This window comes from Jaculus jaculus, chromosome 18 (genome assembly GCF_020740685.1).
Source record: "Jaculus jaculus isolate mJacJac1 chromosome 18, mJacJac1.mat.Y.cur, whole genome shotgun sequence".
Lineage (NCBI taxonomy): Eukaryota > Metazoa > Chordata > Mammalia > Rodentia > Dipodidae > Jaculus > Jaculus jaculus.
In genome coordinates, this window is record NC_059119.1 from 50,621,398 (window position 1) to 50,644,973 (window position 23,576).

The 23,576-nt window shown below is 44.9% G+C and overlaps 1 protein-coding gene across 4 annotated transcripts in view; it reads right to left on the minus strand.

The window, feature by feature from the left end:
• Nucleotides 1-23,576, minus strand: part of Mta3 (metastasis associated 1 family member 3) — a 170,216-nt gene that overhangs the window by 50,829 nt on the left and 95,811 nt on the right. For all 4 annotated transcript variants that reach the window (XM_045137713.1, XM_045137712.1, XM_045137714.1 and 1 more), the window contains exon 9: nt 701-889. In XM_045137713.1, coding sequence (XP_044993648.1) covers nt 701-889 — 189 coding nt within the window. The remainder of the gene's footprint in view (nt 1-700; nt 890-23,576) is intronic.

A 23,576-nucleotide genomic window follows, 5' to 3' on the forward strand; every position in this document is an offset into this window, starting at 1 on the left:
TGATCGTCCTACCTCTGCCTCCCGAGTGCTGGGCTTAAAGGTGTGTGCTGTCTTTTTGTGTTGTCTTAAAAAAAAAAAAGTATATATATATAATTTCTTTGAGAAAGAGGGGAAGAGAGAGAGAGAGAATGGGTGTGCCAGGGCCTCCAACCACCACAAACGAACTCCAGATGCTTGTGCCCTCTTGTGCATCTGGCTTATGTGGGTCCTGGAGAATCAAACCGGGTCCTTTGGCTTTGCAGGCAAAATGCCTTAACTGCTAAGCCATCTCCAGCCCTTGTTTCATCTTTTATTGTATTTTCATCAAATAAAATTCTTATGTTGGGGCTGGCAGAATATATGCCCATGGCCGTGTGTTTGACCCCCAACATGAACAGTCAGTTTACTTACTGCCACAGGCTGGCTGAATGGATCAGTTGTATAAAACAGATAAAATAGATTTCTAAAACAGATAAACAATAATCCTGTCCCAACATTTTCATTTCCTTCCCTCCTACCTCCCTTCCTTCTTTCTTATTTTTTTTTTTTTGGGGGGGGGGGGTCATGTTCCTGAACTCCATGAAGCAACAGCAAAATGGCATCAATCCGATGAGTAACAGAAAGGAGCCAGGACCCCTTGGTAACTACAGCATAACCCAGGATGGCGCGAATTCCCGCCCTCAGGTTTAAACCCACCGCCTGCCGCCCGTGTCCCACTTACAAAGTCTTGGCGTATGTCATTGAAGTCTTTGCCGTACTTTTCCAGCGCTTCCTCAAACAAGCTGGCTTCGGAAGCTGACCACTCCTCCATTTCATCTCTGCAGAGGACAGGGCCCCCCAGAGGCACTAAGACGCTGATAGCACTGCTCAGGTCATAGCTGTGTCTGTACAGGGTGTCCATGGCGTGGAACTAGAGAGGGAACCAAGGCACAGGAAGTGTCAAGAAGATAGGCACGCGGGCTGGAGGGATGATGGCTCAGCGGTTAAGGCGTTTGCCTGCAAAGCCAAAGGACCCAGGTTCGATTCCCCCAGGACCCACGTTAGCCAGATGCACAAGGGGGCGCACGCGTCTGGAGTTTGTTCGCAGTGGCTGGAGGCCCTGGCGCGCCCATTCTCTCTCGCGCTCTGTCTCTCTTTCTTTCTCTCTCCCTCTTTCTCTGTCAAATTAATAAGTAAATAAAAATAATAAAGAATTTTAAAAGAAGGATGGAAACCTTAGAGTGCGAGATATGCTTAATCAGTAACAATTTACTTAGTATTTACTTAAGTGACCATTGCCCTCACAACGCGCGATCTATAATCTCCATGGGGATGACCTGCACCCCCAACGGCCTTGGGGGGGTGGGGCAGGGATGAGGGAAAGAATGGTACCAACATGCGCTGTTTACATACTGAGCATGCCCATAACTAATAATAATAATAATAATAAAAAGGTTCAGCTGAATGTGGTGGCGCACGCCTTTGATCCCAGCACTTGGAAGGCAGAGGTAGGAGGATCGTGGTGAGCTTAAGGCCACCCTGAGATTAATTCCAGGTCAGCCTGGGCTAGAGTAGGACCCTGCTTTGGAAAAAAGAAAAAAAGTTTCTCACTGAGGCTGGAGAGATGGCTTAGCGGTTAAGGCGTTTCCCTGCAAAGCCAAAAGACCACCGTTTGATTCCCCAGGACCCACATAAGCCAGATGCACAAGGTGGTACACTCATCTGGAGTGGCTGGAGGCCCTGGAGCGCCCATTCTCGCACCCTCGTAGTCCAGGCTGACCTGGAATTCACTATGTAGTCTCAGGGTGCTCTTGAACTCCTGGTGATCCACCTATCTCTGCCTCCCAAGTGCTGAGATTAAAGGCATGCACCACCACGCCTGGCTTAAAAAAAATACAAAAATAAATAAATTAAGTATATTTTTTAAAAAGTTTCACACCACCAAATAATTAATTAAATTATCATTTGCTGATAGAACCCTCACTTGTATCTCTTTAGGCGTCTATTTTTATTTATTTGAGAGTGACAGACAGAGAAAGAGACAGAGGGGGAGAGAGAGAGAGAATGGGCATGCCAGGGCCTCCAGCCATTGCAAATGCACTCCAGACACGTGCGCCCCCTTGTGCATCTGGCTAACGTGGGTCCTGGGGAGTCGAGCCTTGAACCGGGGTCCTTAGGCTTCACGGGGAAGTGCTTAATCACTAAGCCATCCAGCCCAAGGCGTCTATTTTTAAAAACCCAGTCATTTACAATGGGAACCTAATTATGAAGTCCTAGGATACTCAGAATATTAAACTAAGAACAAAATGATTTCATTCCAAAATTTCGTTATAGTTCCATTTTGAAGTTGGGCGGAGAGATGGCTCAGCAGAAAAAAGCCCTTTCCCACGTAAGCACAAGGGCCTGAGACTGCCTGAGTTCCGATTTCCCTGGGCCCGTGGAAGAAGCTCGGCACGACAACACAAGACCCCAGTCCCACGGGGAACAGGGAATCCCTGGAGTTTCCAAAAAATCAGCAAGGTGTGGAATCAGGCAGAGACTCGGTCTCCAAGAACATGTGCAGATGAGCGAGGGAAGGCATGACAGCGGACATTCTCCCTGGCCCCTCTCTCTCCCTCCGTCTCTCTCTCTCTCTCTCTCTCTCTCTCTCTCTCTCTCTCTCTCTCACACACACACACACACACACACACAAATATATCAAAGTCACTTCAGTTACTGTGTAAGAATGACATAGCTTCCTTGACCAGTCCTGGTTGAATTCAAAGTATTGGTTGGAGAATAACAAGAAAAGGAAAGAAAACAATGGAATGAAGTATGATGGTTAAAACAAAATTACATATTCCTGTTAGACACACACACATACAAAAAAAAAAAAAAAAGGGAGCAAAATTACAAATCCAGGTGAAAATGATACGCTGGTTGAGTTTTGGGAAGCCCAAGAACAGGTAACCAGACTTGCTTAGAAGAGCTGAGCTGGTGTGGGCTTCCACGTTATTTCAAGGAAGAATGACTTGCGAAGGAATTTGAAAGATCCTTTCATCACAGGTAACATGATTGTTGCATAACCTATGTGCATAGCAGAAAAGATTACAGGACAGGACACGCAGCATGCAGGTGTGCATGGCACAGGCTGGCTGGCAAGGCGAGCCTGGTTCTATTTCTGCCAAGACCCCCTGGACTTCTTGGCACACAGGGAGCACCACGTCTTGCATCTTTTACACAAAGCGCCTTGTATGACTTATTTACAACTTCATGAGGCAGCTGGGTATGGTGGCACGTGCCTTTAATCCCAGAGCCCAGAAGGCAGAGGTAGGAGGATCGTCGTGGGTTCAAGGACACACTGAGACTACAAGACAGCCTGGGCTGGACTAAGAGACCCTACCTTGAAAAACCAAAACCAAACAAACAAAAAACCTTTATGAGGATCACTTTGAGGCCATGAATTCAAGACAAGTTTGCTACAAGTCCACATAAACCTCATCTTACACACACACACACACACACGCACACATACACACACACACACACACACACTCACACGTGCATACATTTCTTTTGAATGACCTATAATGTAGTTTGTACTCTTAAAAACTTCAAGCCGGGCATGCTGGCACATGCCTTTAATCACAACATTTGGGAGTCATAGGTAGGAGGATCACTGTGAGTTCAAGGCCACCTGAGATTACAGAGTGAATTCCAGGTCAGCCTGGGCTACAGCAAGACCCTACCTTGAAACCCTACTCCCCTGCTTAAAAAACAAAAACAAAAACAAAACTTTATAACCGATGGCATTATGGTTTTTATTTTTTATTATTAAGATAATAAGGATTTGAAAAAAACCTGGGTAAGTGCAATGGTGTACAATTTCTCCCCTTTTCCAGAATACTGGCTGAGAAAGACCTGAGGGGGAACTTTTGGGATACTAGCATGTTTTGTCTAAATGTAGTAGGTGGTTTTGTGGCTATATATACACGTGCGTGTGTGTGCACATACACACATAATGTAAAACCTTACACAGTGCAACTAAGTGAAGGCCGCTCCCATGCACATTACTCTATTTATGCCCATACTTAAAATAAAATAATTAATTTGCAGGGGTGAGTTTCAAGGTAGGGTCTCACTCTAGCCCAGGCTGACCTGGAATTCACTATGTAGTCTCAGGCTAACCTCGAACTCATGGTGATCCTCCTATCTTGGCCTCCCAAGTGCTGGGATTAAAGACATGTGCCACCAAGCCTGGCTACTGGTGTTTTGTTTTTTTTTAATTTATTTTTTTATTGACAACTTCCATAATTATAGATAACCCATGGTGATTCCCTTCCTCCCCCTACTTTTCCCTTTGAAACTCCACTTTCCAGCATATCCCCTACCCCTCTCAATAAGTCTCTTATTTATTTATTTTATTTTTTGTTTATTTTTAATTATTTATTTGACAGCAACAGAAAGAGAAAGAGAGAGAAAGAGAATGGGCACATCAGGGCCTCCAGCCACTGCAAACGAACTCCAGATGCGTCCGCCCCCTGGTGCATCTGGCTACCGTGGGTCCCGGGGAATGGAGCCTCGAACCGGGATCCTTAGGCTTCACAGGGCAAGTGCTTAACCACTAAGCCATCTCTCTCCAGCCCCCATAGTCTCTCATTTATTTTGATGTCATCATTTTTTCTTCCTGTTATGATGGTCTTGTGTAGGTAGTGTCAGGCACTGTGAGGTCATGGATATCCAGGCCATTTTGGATTAAAAAAAAAAAAACAAAACAGGAATGTTTAAACTAAGTACAAAATCATCTAAAGCCTTCGCTCCAAACAAAGACTTTTCAAAGACAACATCTTTTCAACAGAGCTACATACACACATTGCAAGATCCATTCAAAGCTAAGTTTTGAAAATCATAACTGAGCACAAGCTGTTCCCTCTGCCAAAAAGCAAAGAAGGCGTTGACACATCTCATCTCATTCATGCCAGATGGAAGTGACAAATGGAGGTATTTTAGGAGCAAGACTGACAAGGAAACCTTGGCACTGGACTTCTCGTCTTGGGTTCATTAAGCAGAATCCCACTGGTAAATCGGATTGCCGTTCAGCAAACATTCATTCCTCCCCTGGACCTGGCAGGAGATTCCTCCTCCCCTACCGGGGTGGTAGGCTTTAGCCACGGGCTTGGCTTGGCCAGCGGGATGTTGAGATGTGGGGTATAATAGCTCTTTGGCATGTGTTTGTGCATTTATTTTATTTTTATTTATTTATTATTATTTTTTATTATTTTGCATTTTCGAGGTAGGGTCTCACTGTAGCCCAGGCTGACCTGGAATTCACTATGGAGTCTCAGGGTGGCCTCGAACTCACGGCAATCCTCCTACCTCTGCCTCCTGAGTGCTGGGATTAAAGGCGTGTGCCACCATACCCAGCTCTTGTTTGTGCATTTAAATTTTTATTTGTTTTTATTTATTTATTTGAGAATGACAGACAGAGAGAGAATGAGGGAGGGGGAGAGAGAGAGAATGGGCGCGCCAGGGCTTCCAGCCACTGCAAATGAACTCCAGATGCATGCGCCCCCTTGTGCATCTGGCTTACATGGGTCCTGGGGAATGGAGCCTCGAACTGGGGTCCTTAGGCTTCACAGGCAAGCGCTTAACCGCTAAGCCATCTCTCCAGCCCTTGTTTGTGCATTTAGTCTTGCCCTCTTGTGCTAGTAACTTTCGTGAACACAGGGAAAAAAGAGAAGAGAGAGAGAGAAATGGAGTAGAACTGCTTTAACATGTAGTTTGACAGATAGGTGGCCCTAGACTAATTCACCAAAATCCTAGACTATCTGCAGATGAGTTTATAAGAAATTAAGTGCTAACCAAAAAAAAAAAACAAAAAACAAAAAAAAAAAAAACAAAAAAACAGCCAGGCCTGGTGGCACACACTTATAATCCCAGCACTCGAAAGGCAGAGGTAGGAGGATCGCCATGAGTTCAAGGCTACCCTGAGACTACAGAGTGAATTCCAGGTCAGCCTGGGCTAGACCCTACGTCAAAAAACCAAAAGAGAAATTAAGTGCTTATTGGTCTAGGCTACTACAATTTGGGGCAGTGTGTGAAGGCATCCTTCTTTGAGAATAAACAGCAGCCTTCAAGGATAGGACTATTATGGAACTAAATGAATTTAAGAAAGATTCCAGACACGGGAGTCTAAAGTGCCTGATTTGAGACATTTCTTTTGTTCATTCTGTAAGTTGGCTGAGGCTGTCATTCACACTGTATTTTAAACAACCCACCTTCTATTTTCCGGACCTGCCTCCTTCCCTTCCCTTCTACAGGTGTTCATCCCAAAGGACCGTCCTAATGAGCTTGTATGAAAAGCACTGTCAGGGCCAGAGACGGCTCAGCAATCTGGTGCACTTTCCGCGCAGGAATGAGGGCCCTAGGGGAGACTGAAACTGCCTGAGTTTGAATCCCCAGATCCCACATAAACTGCCGAGCGTGGCCACACACAGTCCCACAAAGGGGAACAAGACACCTGAGAATCGCCCATGCTGGGGAAAGAACAGCTAACCCCAATATCAGTGAGAGATGACAGCTCCAGGAAGTGCAGGAGGAAGAGGAAAGGAACGAGATTCTCAGTGCTCAGCTCAGATCACCCCTCGGGAGCTCCTTCCACCCAGTCGGCCATAGCCAAGATAGTAGCTAGTTGATATATAAACAGACTTACTAGTACCTGCTGATCTGCTCAGGAACATCCTAGCTATTTAACTGAGGCTGGGGAGATGGCTCAGTGGTCACTTGCCCTGATGGCCTGCTGACCTATTTGGATCACCCTAGCACCCACTAGAAGCATGTGTCACCATGCTCTGCTCCTTTGTTATTGTTTGTTTTTTAAAATTAATTTATTTATTTAGTTGAGAGGCAGAGGAAGAGACAGATAGAGAGAAAGAGAGAATGGATGTGCCTGGGCCTCCAGCCATGGCAAACGAACTCCAGATGCATTCCCCTTCCCCCCTTGTGCATCTGGCTTACATGGGTCCTGGGGAATCGAACCGGAGTCCTTAGGCTTTGCAGGCAAATGCCTTAACCACTAAGCCATTTCCCCAGCTCTCCTTTGTAGTTTTGAACCACATGAATACCTCTTTACAAAATCTTTGTAAGGCTTAAATACGGTTCTTCATAATTTGCTGCCAATGAAGCAAAAATTGAAAGTGGATGGTATACTTTTTAAATTTTCATTTATTTATTTGCAAGCAGATGGAGACAGAGAAGAGAGAGAGAGAGAATGGGCACCAGGGCCTCCAGCCGTTGCAAACGAACTGCAGATGCGTGTGCCACTTTGTGTGTCTGGCTTACATAGGACCTGGAGAGTTGAATATGAGTCCTTAGGCTTTGCAGGCAAGTGCCTTAACCGCTGAGCCATCTCTTCAGCCCAACAAAAGTTTTATTTATATATATAAAGAAGTGGGCTGGAGAGATGGCTCAACAATTAAGGCACTTGCCTAAGGATCTAGGTTCAATTCTCCAGGTCTCATGTAAGCCAGATGCACAAGGTGTCTCATGCATCTGGAGTTCGTTTACAGTGGCTAGAGACCCTGGTGCACCCATTCTCTCTCTGTCTCTAATAAATACATAAATAAAATAAATATTTAAATATAATATTTTTTTAAAGAGATATTCTAGCTAGAGCCAAATTGGTAAAGGGATTTTTTTTTTTTTTTCCGAGGTAGGGTCTCACTCTAGCCCAGGCTGACCTGGAATTTACTATGTAGTCTCAGGGTGGCCTCGAACTCATGGTGATTCTTCTACCTCTGCCTCCCATGTGCTGGGATTGAAGGTGTGTGCCACCATGCCCAGCTGGTAAAGGAATATTTATAATATGCAATGTTTATGATGGAAAGGAAGATAAATGAAAACTAACTAAAATAAGGTTAAAAATAGTCTTTAAAAGGCTAGACAAGCCCAGCCTGGTGGTGATACATGCCAATTCTAGCAGCACCAGGGGAGGCTGAGGCAGAAAGACCGCAAGTTCAAGACCATCCTGAGGTATACAGCAAGACCATGTCTCACAAAATAGAAAACTCTGTCGAGGAGTGGGGACGCATACCTGTGACCCCAGTACTTGGGAGACCAGCAGGAGAATGGGGCTACAGAGTGGGTTCCAGGTTAGTTTGGGCTAGAGTGAGACCCTACCTCAAATTATTTCTTTTTAAATATATAATTTTTTTTTTACTAAAGCTGGAAAAAGAGTATCAGAGTAAACATGAAAGAAAAGTAAGCCGGGCATGCATACCTTTTAATCCCAGCACTGGTGAGGCAGAGGCAGGAGCATTGCTATGAGTTTGAGGCCACACTAAAACTACAGAGTGAATTACAGGTCAGCCTGGACTAAAGAGAGACCCTACTTCTTAAAACCAAGAAGAAAAAAAAAAAAAAAAAAGAAAGGAAGAAGGAAAAGCAAAGAAAAGTAGATCTGGGGGTGGCAGGAGAGCTGGGAAAATGGCTCAGTGGTTACAGGCACTTGCTTGCAAAGCCTGCGGCCCTAGGCTCAATTCCCAAGTCGCCCAAGTAAGCGGGACACAAAGAGTGGCATAAGTGTTTGCAGTGGCAAGAGACCCTGACATTCCCATAAAAACACATGTGCATGCACGACTCAATAAAAATTTTAAAAATAAAGGCATATGAAAGAAAATAAAGGGCAAAACTAAATACAGCATGATAAAAAAAAAGAATTAAAATATCATATTCTGATTTTTCTAATTGAAAAACGTCAGACAACACTAACAAGGAACTAATGAGAATGGCATATAGAAAAGTCTGGTCACAAAAGTCGGAGCAGCAGCTGGCTGTGGAGGGGACTACGCAGAGACAAGGGTGCAAGCGAAGACGGTATTTGCAAGATCCTGGGACAGAAAACCGCTTTTCCTTTTGTGCTAAAGGACACTACTGGAACAAACAGTAACCTTGAATCAAGTTTCAAAACTAAACTATTTTTAAATGATTTTTGTTTATTTTTATTTATTTATTTGAGAGCGACAGACAGAGAGAAAGAGGCAGATAGGAAGAGAGAGAATGGGCGCACCAGGGCCTCCAGCCACTGCAAATGAACTCCAGACGCGTGTGTCCCCTTGTGCATCTGGCTAACGTGGGTCCTGGGGAATCGAGCCTCGAACCGGGGTCCTTAGGCTTTACAGGCAAGCGCTTAACTGCTAAGCCATCTCTCCAGCCCTAAGCTGTTTTTTTTTTTTTAATATTCTTTATTTATTTGAGAGAGACAGAGAGAGAAAGAGGAAGATATAGAAAAAGAATAGGCGCGCCAGGGCTTCCGGCCACTGCAAACGAACTCCAGATGCGTGCGACACCTTGTGCATCTGGCTAATGTGGATCCTGGGGAATCGAGCCTCGAACCGGGGTCCTTAGGCTTCACAGGCAAGTGTTTAACTGCTAAGCCATCTCTCCAGCCCCAAATTAAACTATTTTTTTTTTAACAGTGTTAATGTCCTGAATCTGTCACAATCATACTGTGGTAATAATGCAGGAGACAAGTATTGTTTAGTAGGAAGTAGTTTTAGCCTTTCAAATATTTAGTAGTAAAGGGACATTCATTCTGAAACTTACTCTCAAGCTACTCAGAAGTAACGTGTATATAAGTGTTAAGGTTTATGGGAGGCCTGTGTGTGTGTGTGTGTGTGTGTGTGCACATTTTTTTTTTTTTTGAGGCAAACCCAACAGACTGGCCGTTTTTTTCTTTTTTTAGTAAGAGAGAGAGCGTGAGAGAATTGGCACATGGGGGCCTCCAGACACATCTTGTGTGCACGTGGGACATTGTGCACCTGGCGAGTGGAACATGGGTCCATAGTCTTTGCAGGCAAGTGTCACAACCACTAAGCAATCTCTCCAGTCCAATGTATACATAAATCTTATTTATTTATCTGCATGTGTATGAACGTACCATAGCCTCTCACCTCTGTGTCAATGCCACTTTCTGCATCTGGCTTGGGCCGGCGGGCTCTATAAGTAAGTGAGCTCTCAACCCGGCCCTCATTGCAAATTTTGACCCAAAAGATCGGATCGAAACAGAATGGGATCGCTTCTGCTAAAGCCATGTGATCTCACTAAACATAAGACTTATATCCACCAATGAGAAATAAATGGCCCAGCTTATCGACCCAGCACAAGAAACTCTTTCCCCCACTAAGGAGAACAGAACTTTGAGCCAGGCATGGTGGCACACGCCTTTAATCCCAGCACTCGGGAGGGAGGTAGAGGTAGAGTTCTAGGCCACCCTGAGACTATACAGTGAATTCTAGGACCTTTCCTCCAAAAGAAAAACAAAACAGACAAGGTCTGTTGTGCAAACATGGGCTGGACAGTTGGCTCAGTGGTTAAGGCACTTACCTGCAAAGCCTAAGGACCAGGGTTTGATTCCCCAGTACTCATATAAGGCAGAGGTGCAAGGTGGCGCATGTGTCTGGAGTTTGTTTGCAGTGTCTGGAGGCCCTGGCACACCCATTCTATAACTCTGCCTCTTTCTCTCTCTCAAGTAAAGAAATAAATAAAATTTAAAAAACAAAGATATTTAGTTTTGCTATAACTAACTCCTATTTGCAAATCCAAATTCCTCCAAGTTCATATATAGTAATTTTGTGAGGTTTCCCATATTAGTGTTGAAATGAAGGAGAAAAATAAAGTGAAAGCCGGGTGTGGTGGAGCACGCCTTTGATCCCAGCACTCGGGAGGCAGAGGTAGGAGGATCGCCGTGAGTTCGAGGCCACCCTGAGACTACATAGTGAATTCCAGGTCAGTCTGAGCTAGAGTGAAACCCTACCGCGGAAAACCAAAAAAAAATAAATTAAATTAAATTAAATTAAATTAAATTAAAAAATAAACAAATAAATAAGTAAATAAATAAAATAAAGTGAAAAGGGCAGTATTTATCCCTCCAAAAGTTTCTTAGTTTATATCTAAACTTAAGAAAAGGATGGACAGGTTGACTATAAAAAAAATTCTGAGGGCAGTCCCTTTTAGAAAAAGCCTGCTTCTAAACTATCTCTCTTTTTTTTGCCTGTATTCATTTTGTTTGTTTGTTTTGTTTTGAGACAGGGTCTCACGCTAGTCCAGGCTGGCCTGGAACTCACAGTGATCTTCCCTTGGCTGGGATTGGCTGTAGGTGTGTACCACCATGCCTGGCTGTATTCATTTTTGTTGTTGTTGTTGTTGTTGGTAGTTGGAAACTGAAGCCAGGGCTTTGACCAAGCAGGGCAAACACTCCATTATAAATTATTCCTGATGGGAAAAAATTGAATTGTAAAGAATATGCTTTGCTGGGCTGGGGATGTAGGTAGAGGGCTTATTTAGTCCACAAAGCTCGGGTTCCATCCCCAGGTGGAGCACGCTGACAATCCCCGCAGCCAGGAGGGGGAAACTGAAGGCCAAGAGAAGGTGTTTTGTTTGTTTTTAATATTTTATTTATTGTTTATTTTAGAGAGAAAGAGGTAGGGAGTAAGAGAGAGAGAATGGGTAGAATGGGCATGCCAGGGCCTCTAGCCACTGCAAACAAACTCCAGATGCATGCTCCTTCTTGTGTATCTGGCTTACGTGGGTCCTGGGGAATCAAACCGGGGTCCTTAGGTTTCGCAGGCCAATGCCTTAACCACTAAGCCATCTCTCTAGCCCCCCAAAAGAAATTTTAAGTGAGCTGGGTGTGGTGGCACACACCTTTAATCCCAGCACTTGGGAGGCAGAGGTAAGAGGATTGCTGTGAATTCGAGGCCGCCCTGAGATTACAGAGTGAATTCCAGGTCAGCCTGTGCTAGAGTGAGACCCTACCTCAAAAAAAAAAAAAAGAAGTTTTAAGTCATCCTTGACTACATAGCAATTCAAGGCCAGCCTGGGATAATAATTTTGGTCAGACTTGTTTTTAAGAGAACTATGGTCATAAAGGAAGTGTTCCTTGTTCCATCACTCTAAATCCTTACACGCTTCCATAGAGGGAAAGAGGTGAAGAGAGAAAAGAGAGAGAGAAATAAATAGTGGGCACACCAGGGCATCCAGCCGCTATAAACAAACTCCAGATGCACACGCCACCTTGTGCATCTTGCTTACACGGGTTCCTGGGGGAACTGAACCTGGGTCCTTTGGTTTTGGAGGCAAGTGCCTTAACAGCTAAGTCACCTCTCCAGCCCAAGGCTAATAATCTGAACCTGATGACCACCTTCCCACTTGGTAGGTAATGTACAATGACGACAAATTCCGCTGAGTGCATGATGGTACTATAAACGCAGACGAGAGAGCCCGCCACGGCACTGAGGTGAAATGACAAGTGTCCAGGGCTGCCTTCACCAACAGTAACAGTCACTCAGACACTGCTGAATATTTATGAATGCCATCTCACTGGACCCTCAAGTGGGTGCCGCATAAGAACTCAGAAGCAAACTTGTCCGGAGGCGGGAAACAGAGTGTGGAGGTCTTGGGGGTCACTGTCTGCTTTCTCTCCCAATGAGGTGCCACAGGTCCCAGGAAGACCAGCAACTGTGGCTATGACCTGAGTGAGGGGGCGTGAACTGTCACATAGAGCAAGTCTTCCAGCCAATCTGGGCTGCTACACAGCAGAGAGCTCCATGCTGCTCAAATAAAACAGCCAAACACATGGCCACAGTTGCCTCCACTCTGGGAAGTCCATGTAGTTCCATTAATATGCATATCTTTTATTATTATTGCTATTTTGAGATAGAGAAAGAGTGGGAGAGGGAGGGAGAGAGAGAAAATTGCCGCGCCAGGGCCTCAGCCACTGAATTCAAACTCCAGACGCTTGTGCCACCTAGTGGTCATGTGAGACATTGCGCTTGCCTCACCTTTGTGCATCTGGCTTACGTGGGATCTGGAGAGTTGAACATGGGTCCTTAGCCTTCGCAAGCAAGCGCCTTAACCTCTAAGCCGTCTCTCCAGCACAAGATGTGTATCTTTAGTTACATGTATCAGCAACTTACAAAGTATGCCTCTGTACCTTCTTACCCACCACAACTGTCTTAAAGCAAAATAAGCAGGTTTTATTACTAACGTTGTAGGTGAGCAATCTCAGATGGATAGATTAACCAGACGTCAAAGGCTCCATGAATCATAAGCTGTAGATCCCATATGGGGGACACTATGAAATCACCACACTGTATCCTTTGTACACCTTTGCAAATAGCAGCTTTACGAGCAAAAGCCAAACACGCGGTGGCCAAATTCACAAGGCTGAGGTAGAAGATAGTTACCTAGAGTTCAAGGCCAGCCTGGGTCACAAAACAACAGTAAGAACAACTCAAAAATGATAGCCAAAGCCGGGCGTGGTGGCGCACGCCTTTAATCCCAGCACTCAGGAGGCAGAGGTAGGAGGATCGCTGAGAGTTCGAGGCCACCCTGAGACTACATAGTGAATTCCAGGTCAGTCTGAGCCAGAGTGAGACCCTACCTCGAAAAACCAAAAAAAAAAAAAACCAAAAAAAAAAAAAATGATAGCCAAAAGGGAAGAGCAATTCAAGTATTCACAGACAGTTGAACAAAACGTGGCACATACACCGAATGGATTCAGCTTTGAAAAGGAAAGGAATTCTAGTGCACACCTTTTTAAAAAAAAAACAGGGGGTGGGGGCTGGAGAGATGGCTTAGCAGTTAAGGCATTTGCCTACAAAGCCAAAGGGCTTAGGTTTGATCCCTCAGGACCCATGTAAACCAGATGCACAAGGGAGTACATGCGTCTGAAGTTTCGCTGCAGTGGCTGGAGGCCCTGGCACACTCATTCTCTCTGTCTCTCTCTTTCTCTCTCTCTCAAATCAATAAATAAAAAGTAAAGTTTAAAATTTTTTTAAATATTTTATTTTTTTATTTATTGATTAGAGAGAGAGAGAGAGAGAGAGAGAGAGAGAATGGGCATGCCAGGGACTCTAGCCACTGAAAATGAATGCCAGATGCATGCCCTTCATGTGCATCTGGCTTACGTGGGACCTGGAGAATTGACCCTGGGTCCTTAAGCTTTGCAGGCAAGCGCCTTAACTGCTAAGCCATCTGTCCAGCCCTATGGTGCACGCCTTTAAACCCAGTTGTCAGGGAGACAGAGGGAGGAGGACTGCTGTGAGTTCAAGGCCAGCCTGGGACTCCAGGGTGGACTTCATGTCAGTCTGGACTAGAGCAAGATCCTATGTTGGAGTCTCCCTCCCCCAGAAGGGAAGGAAATTCAGGTTCAGCATGGAGGAGCTGTGATAAAACTGGTGACAAAAGGACAAACCCGCTTATATGAGGAGACAGAGGGAGCAAAGTCATAGACAGAAAATGGAATGACAATTGTCAGGCATGGGAGTAAGGGTAGAAGTGGGGGGGGGGGGTTGGTACGAGCTCCAGAGTTTGATTTCTTGACCCCCTTGAAGTTCTAGGGATGGGTGTCAGTGATGATCGCAAAGTGTGCCTGCTTAACGGTAGAGAGGTATACAGATAAGGCTAACATAATTAAAAGAAAGAAACTTATATTTTATTGCAACTTCTTCAATGAGTGAATTCCTTGCTTCAATCTTTTTTTATTTTTTATTTTTTGGCTTTCCAAGGTAGGGTTTTGCTCTAGCCCAGGCTGACCTGAAATTCACTATGGAGTCTCAGGGTGGCCTCGAACTCACGGTGATCCTCCTACCGCTGCCTCCCGAGTGCTGGGATTAAAGGCGTGCACCACCACACCCGGCCCTTGCTTTGATCTTTCCACAATCCGTAGTCTTCAGACTCTGCCCCTATAACCTGGTGATATAGGTATGTATTCCTTATCTGAACTGCTTACAGCCTTTAAACTTGTTTTGGATTTCAGGGTTTCTTTTTCCCTATATATATATTTTTGGTAATACTAGGGATTGAATCTAAATCCTTGTGCATGCCAGATACGTGGTCTATTACTGAACTCCACTCTCAGCCCAACACCGTGTTTTTAAAGGTTCTGTCTTTGTGTACATCTGTGTGTGGATTTGAGTATACTGTGCGTGTGCAGGGCAGAGGAAAAGCTGGAGTATCTGCCCGTGTCTTGCACCTTGTTTGGGGCAGGGCTTTCTTGCTGTGAACCCCTGCATATACTGGGCCGGCTGGACCATGAGCTGCTGGGGATTCTCCCATGTCAAGCAGCACGTGGGGCCTGGGGATCTGAACTCAGGTCCTCATAATTGTGTGGCAAGCGCTTGGCCCAGCGAGCCAAGCCCAGCCCTCATACTGTATCGTGAATAATCCTGAACACGAGACAAAGGTTTGTGGCATGAATTTTCTACCTGCAGCATTGCTTCAGAGGTCTTAAAGTGTAGGGGTTTGGGGCTGGAGGGATTGCTTAGTGGTTAAGGCATTTGTTTGCAAAGCCAAAAGATCCCAGTTCGATTCTCTGGGCCCCATATAAGCCAGATACACAAGGGGAAACATGCATCTGGAATTTGTTTGCAGTGACCGGAGACCCTGGTGTGCCTATTCTGTTATTATCTCTCTCTCTCTCTTTCTACCTCTTTCTTTCAAATAAATAAATAAGTGTTGGGGTTTGGAAGCATTTTGGAATACTTTAGATTTCTTGTCGTGAACCATCAATCTGCACAAAGGAATTAGGATTTAAAGACATAACAGCCTTGAGCTGGGTTGTCACTCAGTGGTAGCTGCTGGTCCACTAAGCACACTTCTCAGCACCAATTTTTTTTTTTCTTTATTTATTAGCACACAAGCATGCAAGTGCTACTGCTAATGAACTCTGGATGCATGCTGTCATTGAGGAAACATGACTGTAACAATTAGCAGTTAGGACTTCTGATGTTTGGATTTTCACACCACCAATTGGGAAGACAGGCGTGTGGAGTACAGGCATTTTAACCACCAAGCCATCTCTCCAGCACAGATCCAAACACCTTACACTGACATTTCTCCTTTTTGTATACTGTCAAAATCTAATTTATATGTTATATGAAATGAAAGTAAAATCTGTGAGCTTTCCCATGGCTTCAATATTTTTTGTTTGAAACAGCCTCTCACATAGCCCAGGCTGGCCTCGAACTCCTGAGCATCCTGCCTCTACCTCCCAAGTGTTGGGATTACAGGTGTGTGCCACCGCTCTCGGTGGCTCTGATGCTTGTTTTATGAGTGATAAAACCTTTTATGCACAACATTCGAAATTCAGAGTTTAACTGTATGCATACCATTCTTCCAAAATGAGAAAATTGGAACCACTGATATGCAAACTACCCGTTCCCAAAATATTATTATTTTAAAAAATATTTTTGGTTCATTTTTACTTATTTATTTGAGAGTGACAGAGAGAGAGAGAGAGAAAGAGGCAGATAGATAAAGAGAGAATGGGCGCACCAGGGCTTCCAGCCTCTGCAAACGAACTCCAGACGCGTGCGCCCCCTTGTGCATCTGGCTAACGTGGGTCCTGGGGAATCGAGCCTCGAACCGGGGTCCTTAGCCTTCACAGGCAAGCGCTTAACCGCTAAGCCATCTCTCCAGCCCTCCCAAAATATTATTGGTGATGCGACAAGAAGCATAAGGTTTCTTGGGCACACAAATGTTGGACCGGAACACTGAAATCCACTTGTAGTTCTTTCAGTAAACTCACCCGTAGCAGGCCACTGGGGCCACCACTATACTCTGCCCTGGGCAGCTAGAAGTCTCCAGAGAGAACCATAGTTCAAGTCGTTAGCTCTGGACCGTGAACAGGGAAGAAAAGCAGGAATCTGAGCCCCTAGCGATAGCTCCCATTTCAAATGAAAATGTAACTTAAGCTACAGACCTTCGTATGAGCCTTCTAAAAAGCAATCCTTATCCACAGTTTCATCATTTTAACTACGCCCACCCATTCTGTACAGAAATGCCCAGGGAAGAGTCAAAGTGCATACATGTGCACTTCTGTACACACACACACACACACCCACACACACACGAGACAAAGTCCAGTTGAAGTTAGAACAGTTCAGATAGGAAACCAAGGCATTAGATATTGCAGACCAAAACAACAACAACAACAACAACAAAAAAAAACACTCCCAGGCTGGAGAGATGACTTAGCGGTTAAGCGCTTGCCTGTGAAGCCTGAGGACCCCAGTTCGAGGCTTGATTCCCCAGGACCGCGTTAGCCAGATGCACAAGGTGGCGCATGCATCTGGAGTTCGTTTGCAGTGGCTGGAGGCCCTGGCGAGCCCATTCTCTCTTTCTACCTGTCTCTTTCTCTCTCTGTGTCTGTGGTTCTCAAATAAATAAACAAAAAAATTAAAAAAAAAACTACTCAGTGCAGTTGGACTGGGTGTGTTCAGCTACAGGGTTTTGAGGCATTTTGGGGTATTTCAGACTTTCCTGTCGTGAACCATCAACCTGCACAATGGAATGAGAATTCCAAGCCACGGCAGCCTTGAGCAGAACTTGTCACTCAGACAGCGTCCATCCACATCACCTCGGTTCAGAGCAACCGACCTGCCAGGCCTACGGCATCCGCACTCCAAAGTCCTCAGATGTAAATGACCCTGGGAGGATTGAGCGCTGCCTGGGCAGCCAGCAAGCAAGCGTAGCAGGTTCGGGCCATACCCTGACCCACCTGGGGGCGGCACACACAAGGAGGACCTCATTTAGACCCTTGAGTACCGCGCCCAAGGAAGCGGGTAAAAACTTACCCACACTCCCCTCTTGAGAGCTTGTTTGGGGGTTCTAGCAGGGCACAAATAACTGGTGTGTTTGGGAATATTGTTTCAGTGGCCTGAAGCATTTTCAGAGGAGGTTTAACAGGGCTGGAGATATAACTCAGTCATAGAGAGCTTGCTGGCAAGTAAGGCACTGGGCTTGATCACAAACACCACAAAACAAATCAAAAACCAAAACCGAAACAAAAACAGAGAGGTGGTTAAAAATATCTACCTTCTCTTTTCATATGACAGTGAACTTGGGATGACTCAGAAAGCACCATGGTGCTGAGAAGAAGTGACAGATGAGTGCTCAGCACTGCAATATCTCTATAATAACTTCCAAGGCTCAGGGTCTATTGCAGAAGAGGTGGCGGAAAGAATGTAAGAGCCAAAGGAAGAGCAGGACTCCTTACAATGTGCTCCCCTCAGACACAGAATGGCCTGGATATCCATGACCTCACAGTGCCTGACACTACCTACACAAGACCATCATAAGAGGAGGAAAAGATCATGACATCAAAATTAAAAGAGAGACTGATTGAGAGGGGGAGGGGATATGGTGGAGAACGGAGTTTCAAAGGGGAAAGGGGGGGAGGGCATTACCATGGGATATTGTTTGTAATCATGGAAGTTGTTAATAAAATAATAATAATAATAATAAAGTCAGTCTGTAGGGCTTGTCTCAAAAATATATATATGTGTGTGTGTGTTTGTGTGTGTATTAAATATCTTGGAATTTCACTAACTAAGGAAGTGAAAGACATATACAACAAAAACATAAAAACACTGAAGAAAGAAACTGAGGAGGATACAAGAAGATGGAAAGACCTCCCATGCTTGTTTATGGACTGAAAGAATCAACACTGTAAACATGGCCATTCTACCATAAGCAATTTACAGTTTCAGTGCAATATCTATTAAAATCCCAGCAACTTTCATCACAGAGATAGAAAAAATTAATCTCAAAATTCATGTAGAAGTACAGAAGACCTCAGGTATCCAAAACCATTCCCAGCAAAAGAAACACTTCAGGAGGTATCACCATACCTGACTTCAGATTATACTACAGAGCCATAGTACTAAAAACAGTATGGTGCTGGCACGAAAATATAGATCAATGGAACAGAACAGAAGATCCAGGCCTTTAGTTCATGCAACTACAGCTACCTAATCTTTGACAAAGGAGCCAATGATGCATACTGGGAAAAAAAAAAACAACAGCATTTTCAACAAATGATGCTGGAGAAATTCGATAACCACATATAGAAAAATGAAACTTGATCCACTCCTCTTACAACTCACACAAAAATCAACTGCAAATGGATTAAGGACCTCAATATCTGAACTGAAACTCTTAAAATGTTTGGCGAGGGGAATAAAGAGAACTCTCCAAGATCCAGGAGTGGAGATACAGGACCCAAGTAGCTCAGGAAATTAAACAGACAATCATGGGATCTCATGAAGCTAAAAAGCTTTTGTATAGACAAGCAACAGACAACCCACAGAATGGGAGAAAATCTTTGCCAGCTATACCTCTAAAGGCCTAATATATAGAATCTATAAAGAACTCAAAAAACTAAGCAATTAAAAAAAAAAAAATCAAGCCAGGTGTGGTGGCACACGCCTTTAATCCCAGCAATTAGAAAGGTTGAAGTAGGAGTATCACCATAAGTTTGAAGCCACCCCGAGACTACAGAGTGAATCCAAGTCAGCCCGGGCTAGAGTGAGACCCTACCTCAAAAAAAAAAAAAGAAAAAAAAATGGGCCGGAGAGATGGCTTAGTGATTAAGTGCTTGCCTGTAAAGCCTAAGGACCTCAGTTTGAGGCTCAATTCCCCAGGACACACGTTAGCCAGATGCACAAGGGGGCACAGGCATCTGGAGTTTGTTTGCAGTGGCTGGAAGCCCTGGTGTGCCCGTTCTCTCTCTCCCTCCCTCTCTCTCTCTCTCTCTCACTCACTCACTCACTCAATCTTTCTCTCTCTGTCGCTCTCAAATAAATAAATAACAACAAAAAAATTTTTTTAAAATAAAAAATCAAGGCGGGCATGGTGGGGCACACCTTTAATCCCAGCACTTGGGAGGCAGAAGTAGGAGGATCACAGTGAGTTCAAGGCCATCCTGAGATTACCTAGTGCATTCCAGGTCAGCCTGGACTAGAGCAAGACCCTACTTCACATAAACCGAAAAACAAAAAATAAAAAATAAGCAATCTAGCTGACAGAAAGCTGGAAGAAGCCATTCTGCATGCAGTTCAATGGGAGAAAGAGAAATCACCAGTGAAGATACTTAACAGTGGACACTGCAAGCCTTGTATTTGGCCAGCCAGGTCAAATAAGCCAATGGGTACAATAGTGGCATGTCTATCATGGTGGAAACCAACTGGCCTCTAATTGGACTGGAGGCACGCTCCATGGGAGGTAATACATCCCTGATACTGAAAACTTAAAATAGGGGTAGTCATGAACCCTAGGGGTGTAACATCTGCTGATGTCTGGATAAATGTATATACTATGCTTATCAAACTGCCCAGCAAGCACTTCTCTTAATGTTCATACCCTTATATTAATTCTACTCTCACTTTGGGTAGAGAATCTTCTCTTTTCAGATGGCAGTGACCTTGGGATGATTCAGAAGGCATCATGGTGCTAAAGTGACCGCAGTGCTCAGTACTGTAATATCTCTATCACACCTTCCAAGGCTCAGGGTCTATTGAGGAAGAGGTGGCAGAAAGAATGTAAGAGCCAAAGGAAGGATAGGACTCCTTACAACGTGCTCCTCCAGACACAAAATGGCCTCACAGTGCCTGACACTACCTACCCAAGACCATCATAAGAGGAGGAAAAGATCATGACATCAAAATAAAAGAGAGACTGATTGAGATGGGGAGGGGATATGATGGAGAATAGAATTTCAAAGGGGAAAGTGGGGGGGGGAGAAGAGAGGGTATTACCATGGGATATTTTTTATAATCATGGAAGATGTTAATAAAAATTGAGAAAAAAATAATTTACAGTTTAAGAAAAAGGATTCAGTGGAGGGTGGATTTGAGAGTGACGGATGCAAGCAGAGGGAGGGAATTACCATGGTTTCATTGTCTATACTTATGGAAGTGCCAATAAAATGTTTTTTAAAAAGAAAAAAATAAACAATCTATTCAAAACATGGGGCAGAGAACCAAACAGAGAATTCTCAAAAGAAGAAACATAAATGGCCAATAGTCATGTAAAGATACTCAACATCCCGAGTCATCAGGGCAATGCAAATTAAAACAACTTGGAGATTCCATCTTACTCCTGTCAGGATGGCAATCATTAAAAAAAAAAAAAAAAAAAAAAAAATCAAATGACAACAAATGTTGGCAAGGCTGTGGGTAAAGAGGAACCCTTATTCACTGCTGGTGGGAATGCAAATTTGTGCAAGCGCTGTGGAAATCAGTATGGAGACTCCTGAAAAACATGAAAATTGATTGTCGTCTGACCCAGCTATTTCACTCCTGGTACATCTATCCTAAAAACTCCACTCTCTACTTCAGAGATACGAGTGTTTATTGCTGCTCTATACACAATGGGAATCAACCCAGATGCCCATGTAGTGAAGAAAGGATAATGAAGATGTGGAACATTTACACACTGGAATTATTCTCATTAGTAAGGAAGAGTGAAATAATGAAATTTGCAGGGAAATGGATGGTCTTGGAAAATATCATACTAAGTGAGGCCACACAGACTAAGAAACACAACATCACATATTTTTTCTAATAGGTTTTGCTCCTAAACGAGACCAGTGGAAGAGGAGCGTAAAAGGGAGTAAGCCTGGGCTGGAGAGATGGCTTAGCGGTTAAGCACTTGCCTGTGAAGCCTAAGGACCCCGGTTCGAGGCTCGGTTCCCCAGGTCCCACGTTAGCCAGATGCACAAGGGGGCGCACGCATCTGGAGTTCGTTTGCAGAGGCTGGAAGCCCTGGCGCACCCATTCTCTCTCTCTCTCTCTCTCTGCATCTTTCTCTCTGTGTCTGTAGCTCTCAAATAAATAAATAAAAATAACCCAAAATAGGAATTTTTTAAAAAAAGATGCCACAGGCTGCCATCTCAGAACACCGAGAGACAACAGGGGAAAGGACAAGAAAGCCAGTCCTTTGGCAAACCCTCATGGTGCCGCAGAGTGCCATGGGAGCCACAGCGAGACAACGGTCGCCAGCAGCAAGAACAAGCAGATGGCCCTGCAGTCCGTCAGCTAGACAACAAATACACACTCATGCAACAGAGGCACATAGCCTATGTGGGTAACCAGCTGCCCTCCGATTGAACGTGAGGCCCTCTCAATGGGAGAGAACTCATAACTGGTACTGGGAACCAAGTCAGCACCCCATGGTCAGGAAAATCACATTACCCAGAGAGAAACCCCCAGTCTTTCTGATTCAAGTCGAGTGGGTAGCCTCATCAAAATGTCTCTCAACAGCCGGGCGTGGTGGCGCATGCCTTTAGTCCCTGCACTGGGGAGGTGGAGGTAGGTGGATTGCCATGACTTCGAGGCCACCCTGAGAACACATAGTGAATTCCAGGTCAGCCTGGGCTAGAGCAAAAGCCTATCTCAAAAAACAAAACAAGGGCTGGAGAGATGGCTTAGCGGTTAAGCACTTGTCTGTGAAGCCTAAGGACCCCGGTTCGAGGCTCAATTCTCCAGGACCCACATTAGCTAGATGAACAAGGGGTGCACGCGTCTGGAGTTTGTTTGCAGTGGCCAGAGGCTCTGGCGTGCCCATTCTCTCTCTCTCTCTATCTGCCTCTTTCTCTCTCTGTCTGGCGCTTTCAAATAAATAAAAATAAACAAAAAAAATTAAACAAAACAAAACAAACAAACAAACAAAGCCATGTTCAACAGTACTTAGCCAATGAAAGTGCAGGTATAAGAACCAATGGACTTAGCCGGGTGTGGTGGCGCATGCCTTTAATCCCAGCACTTGGGAGGCAGAGGTAAGAGGGTCGCTATGAGTTTGAGGCCACCTTGAGACTATATAGTGAATTCCAGGTCAGTCTGGGATAGAGTGAGACCCTACCTCAGAAAACCAAAAATCAATCAATAAATATAAAATAAAATAAATAACAGAATGTATAGAAATAGGTAGGCAGGCAGCAATTATACCTTGCCAGGATGGGGAGCCCAGCATCCTAATGAGAAGGGTCGCTGGCCCCGCAGCCTTGGTCCGGGCTTCAAGTTGCTGCTGCCAGGGGTTAAAGCCAGGGGTAGTGCCAGCCCAGGAGCCCCAGGGAAAGTGGCCCCGGCGCTACCCCGGCAGGGCAAGACTGCACAGGTAGAACCCGCGTGTGGAGCCCACGTCTGCCCTCCTGTGCTGCATCTCACAGGGCATCTGGAAGTGGGGAGCGTGGGGTAAGGGGCATGGCGCTGCCAAGCTGGTATGAAGAAAGATGCGCTGACTGGAGTTTATGAGTTAGGGAGGGGGACAAAGCCACCCTCTGTCAGACAGACCAGCAGGAAATATATACTGGGCCACACTAAGAGATCAAGCTCTTGTCTCGACCCAAGGGACCAATGAGAAGAGGAGAAAATGGACCCACATTAGCCTAAAGGGAGGGAAGAGGGAAGAAGGTGACCCTATAAAATCCCATCACAGAGCTGGGCATGGTGGCACATGCCTTTAATCCCCGCACTCCAGAGGCCGAGGTAAGAGGATCGCAGTGAGTTCCAGGCCACCCTGAGACTACATGGTGAATTCCAGGTCAGCCTGGACTAGAGTGAGACCCCTACCTCATAAAAACAAAACAAAACAAAACAAAATCCCAACCCAGAAACCTACTGGGACCCCTTTGTTTATAATAAACCAATTACTTTGTTTTCTGCCGCTTCCCCAAGTCTCTGTCTTTTCCTAGGGCATCCAATTCTTTTGTTTGTTTTTGTTTTATTTATTTATTTGAGAGCAACAGACAGAGAGAGAAAGAGGCAGAGAGAGAGAGAGAGAGAGAGAGAGAGAATGGG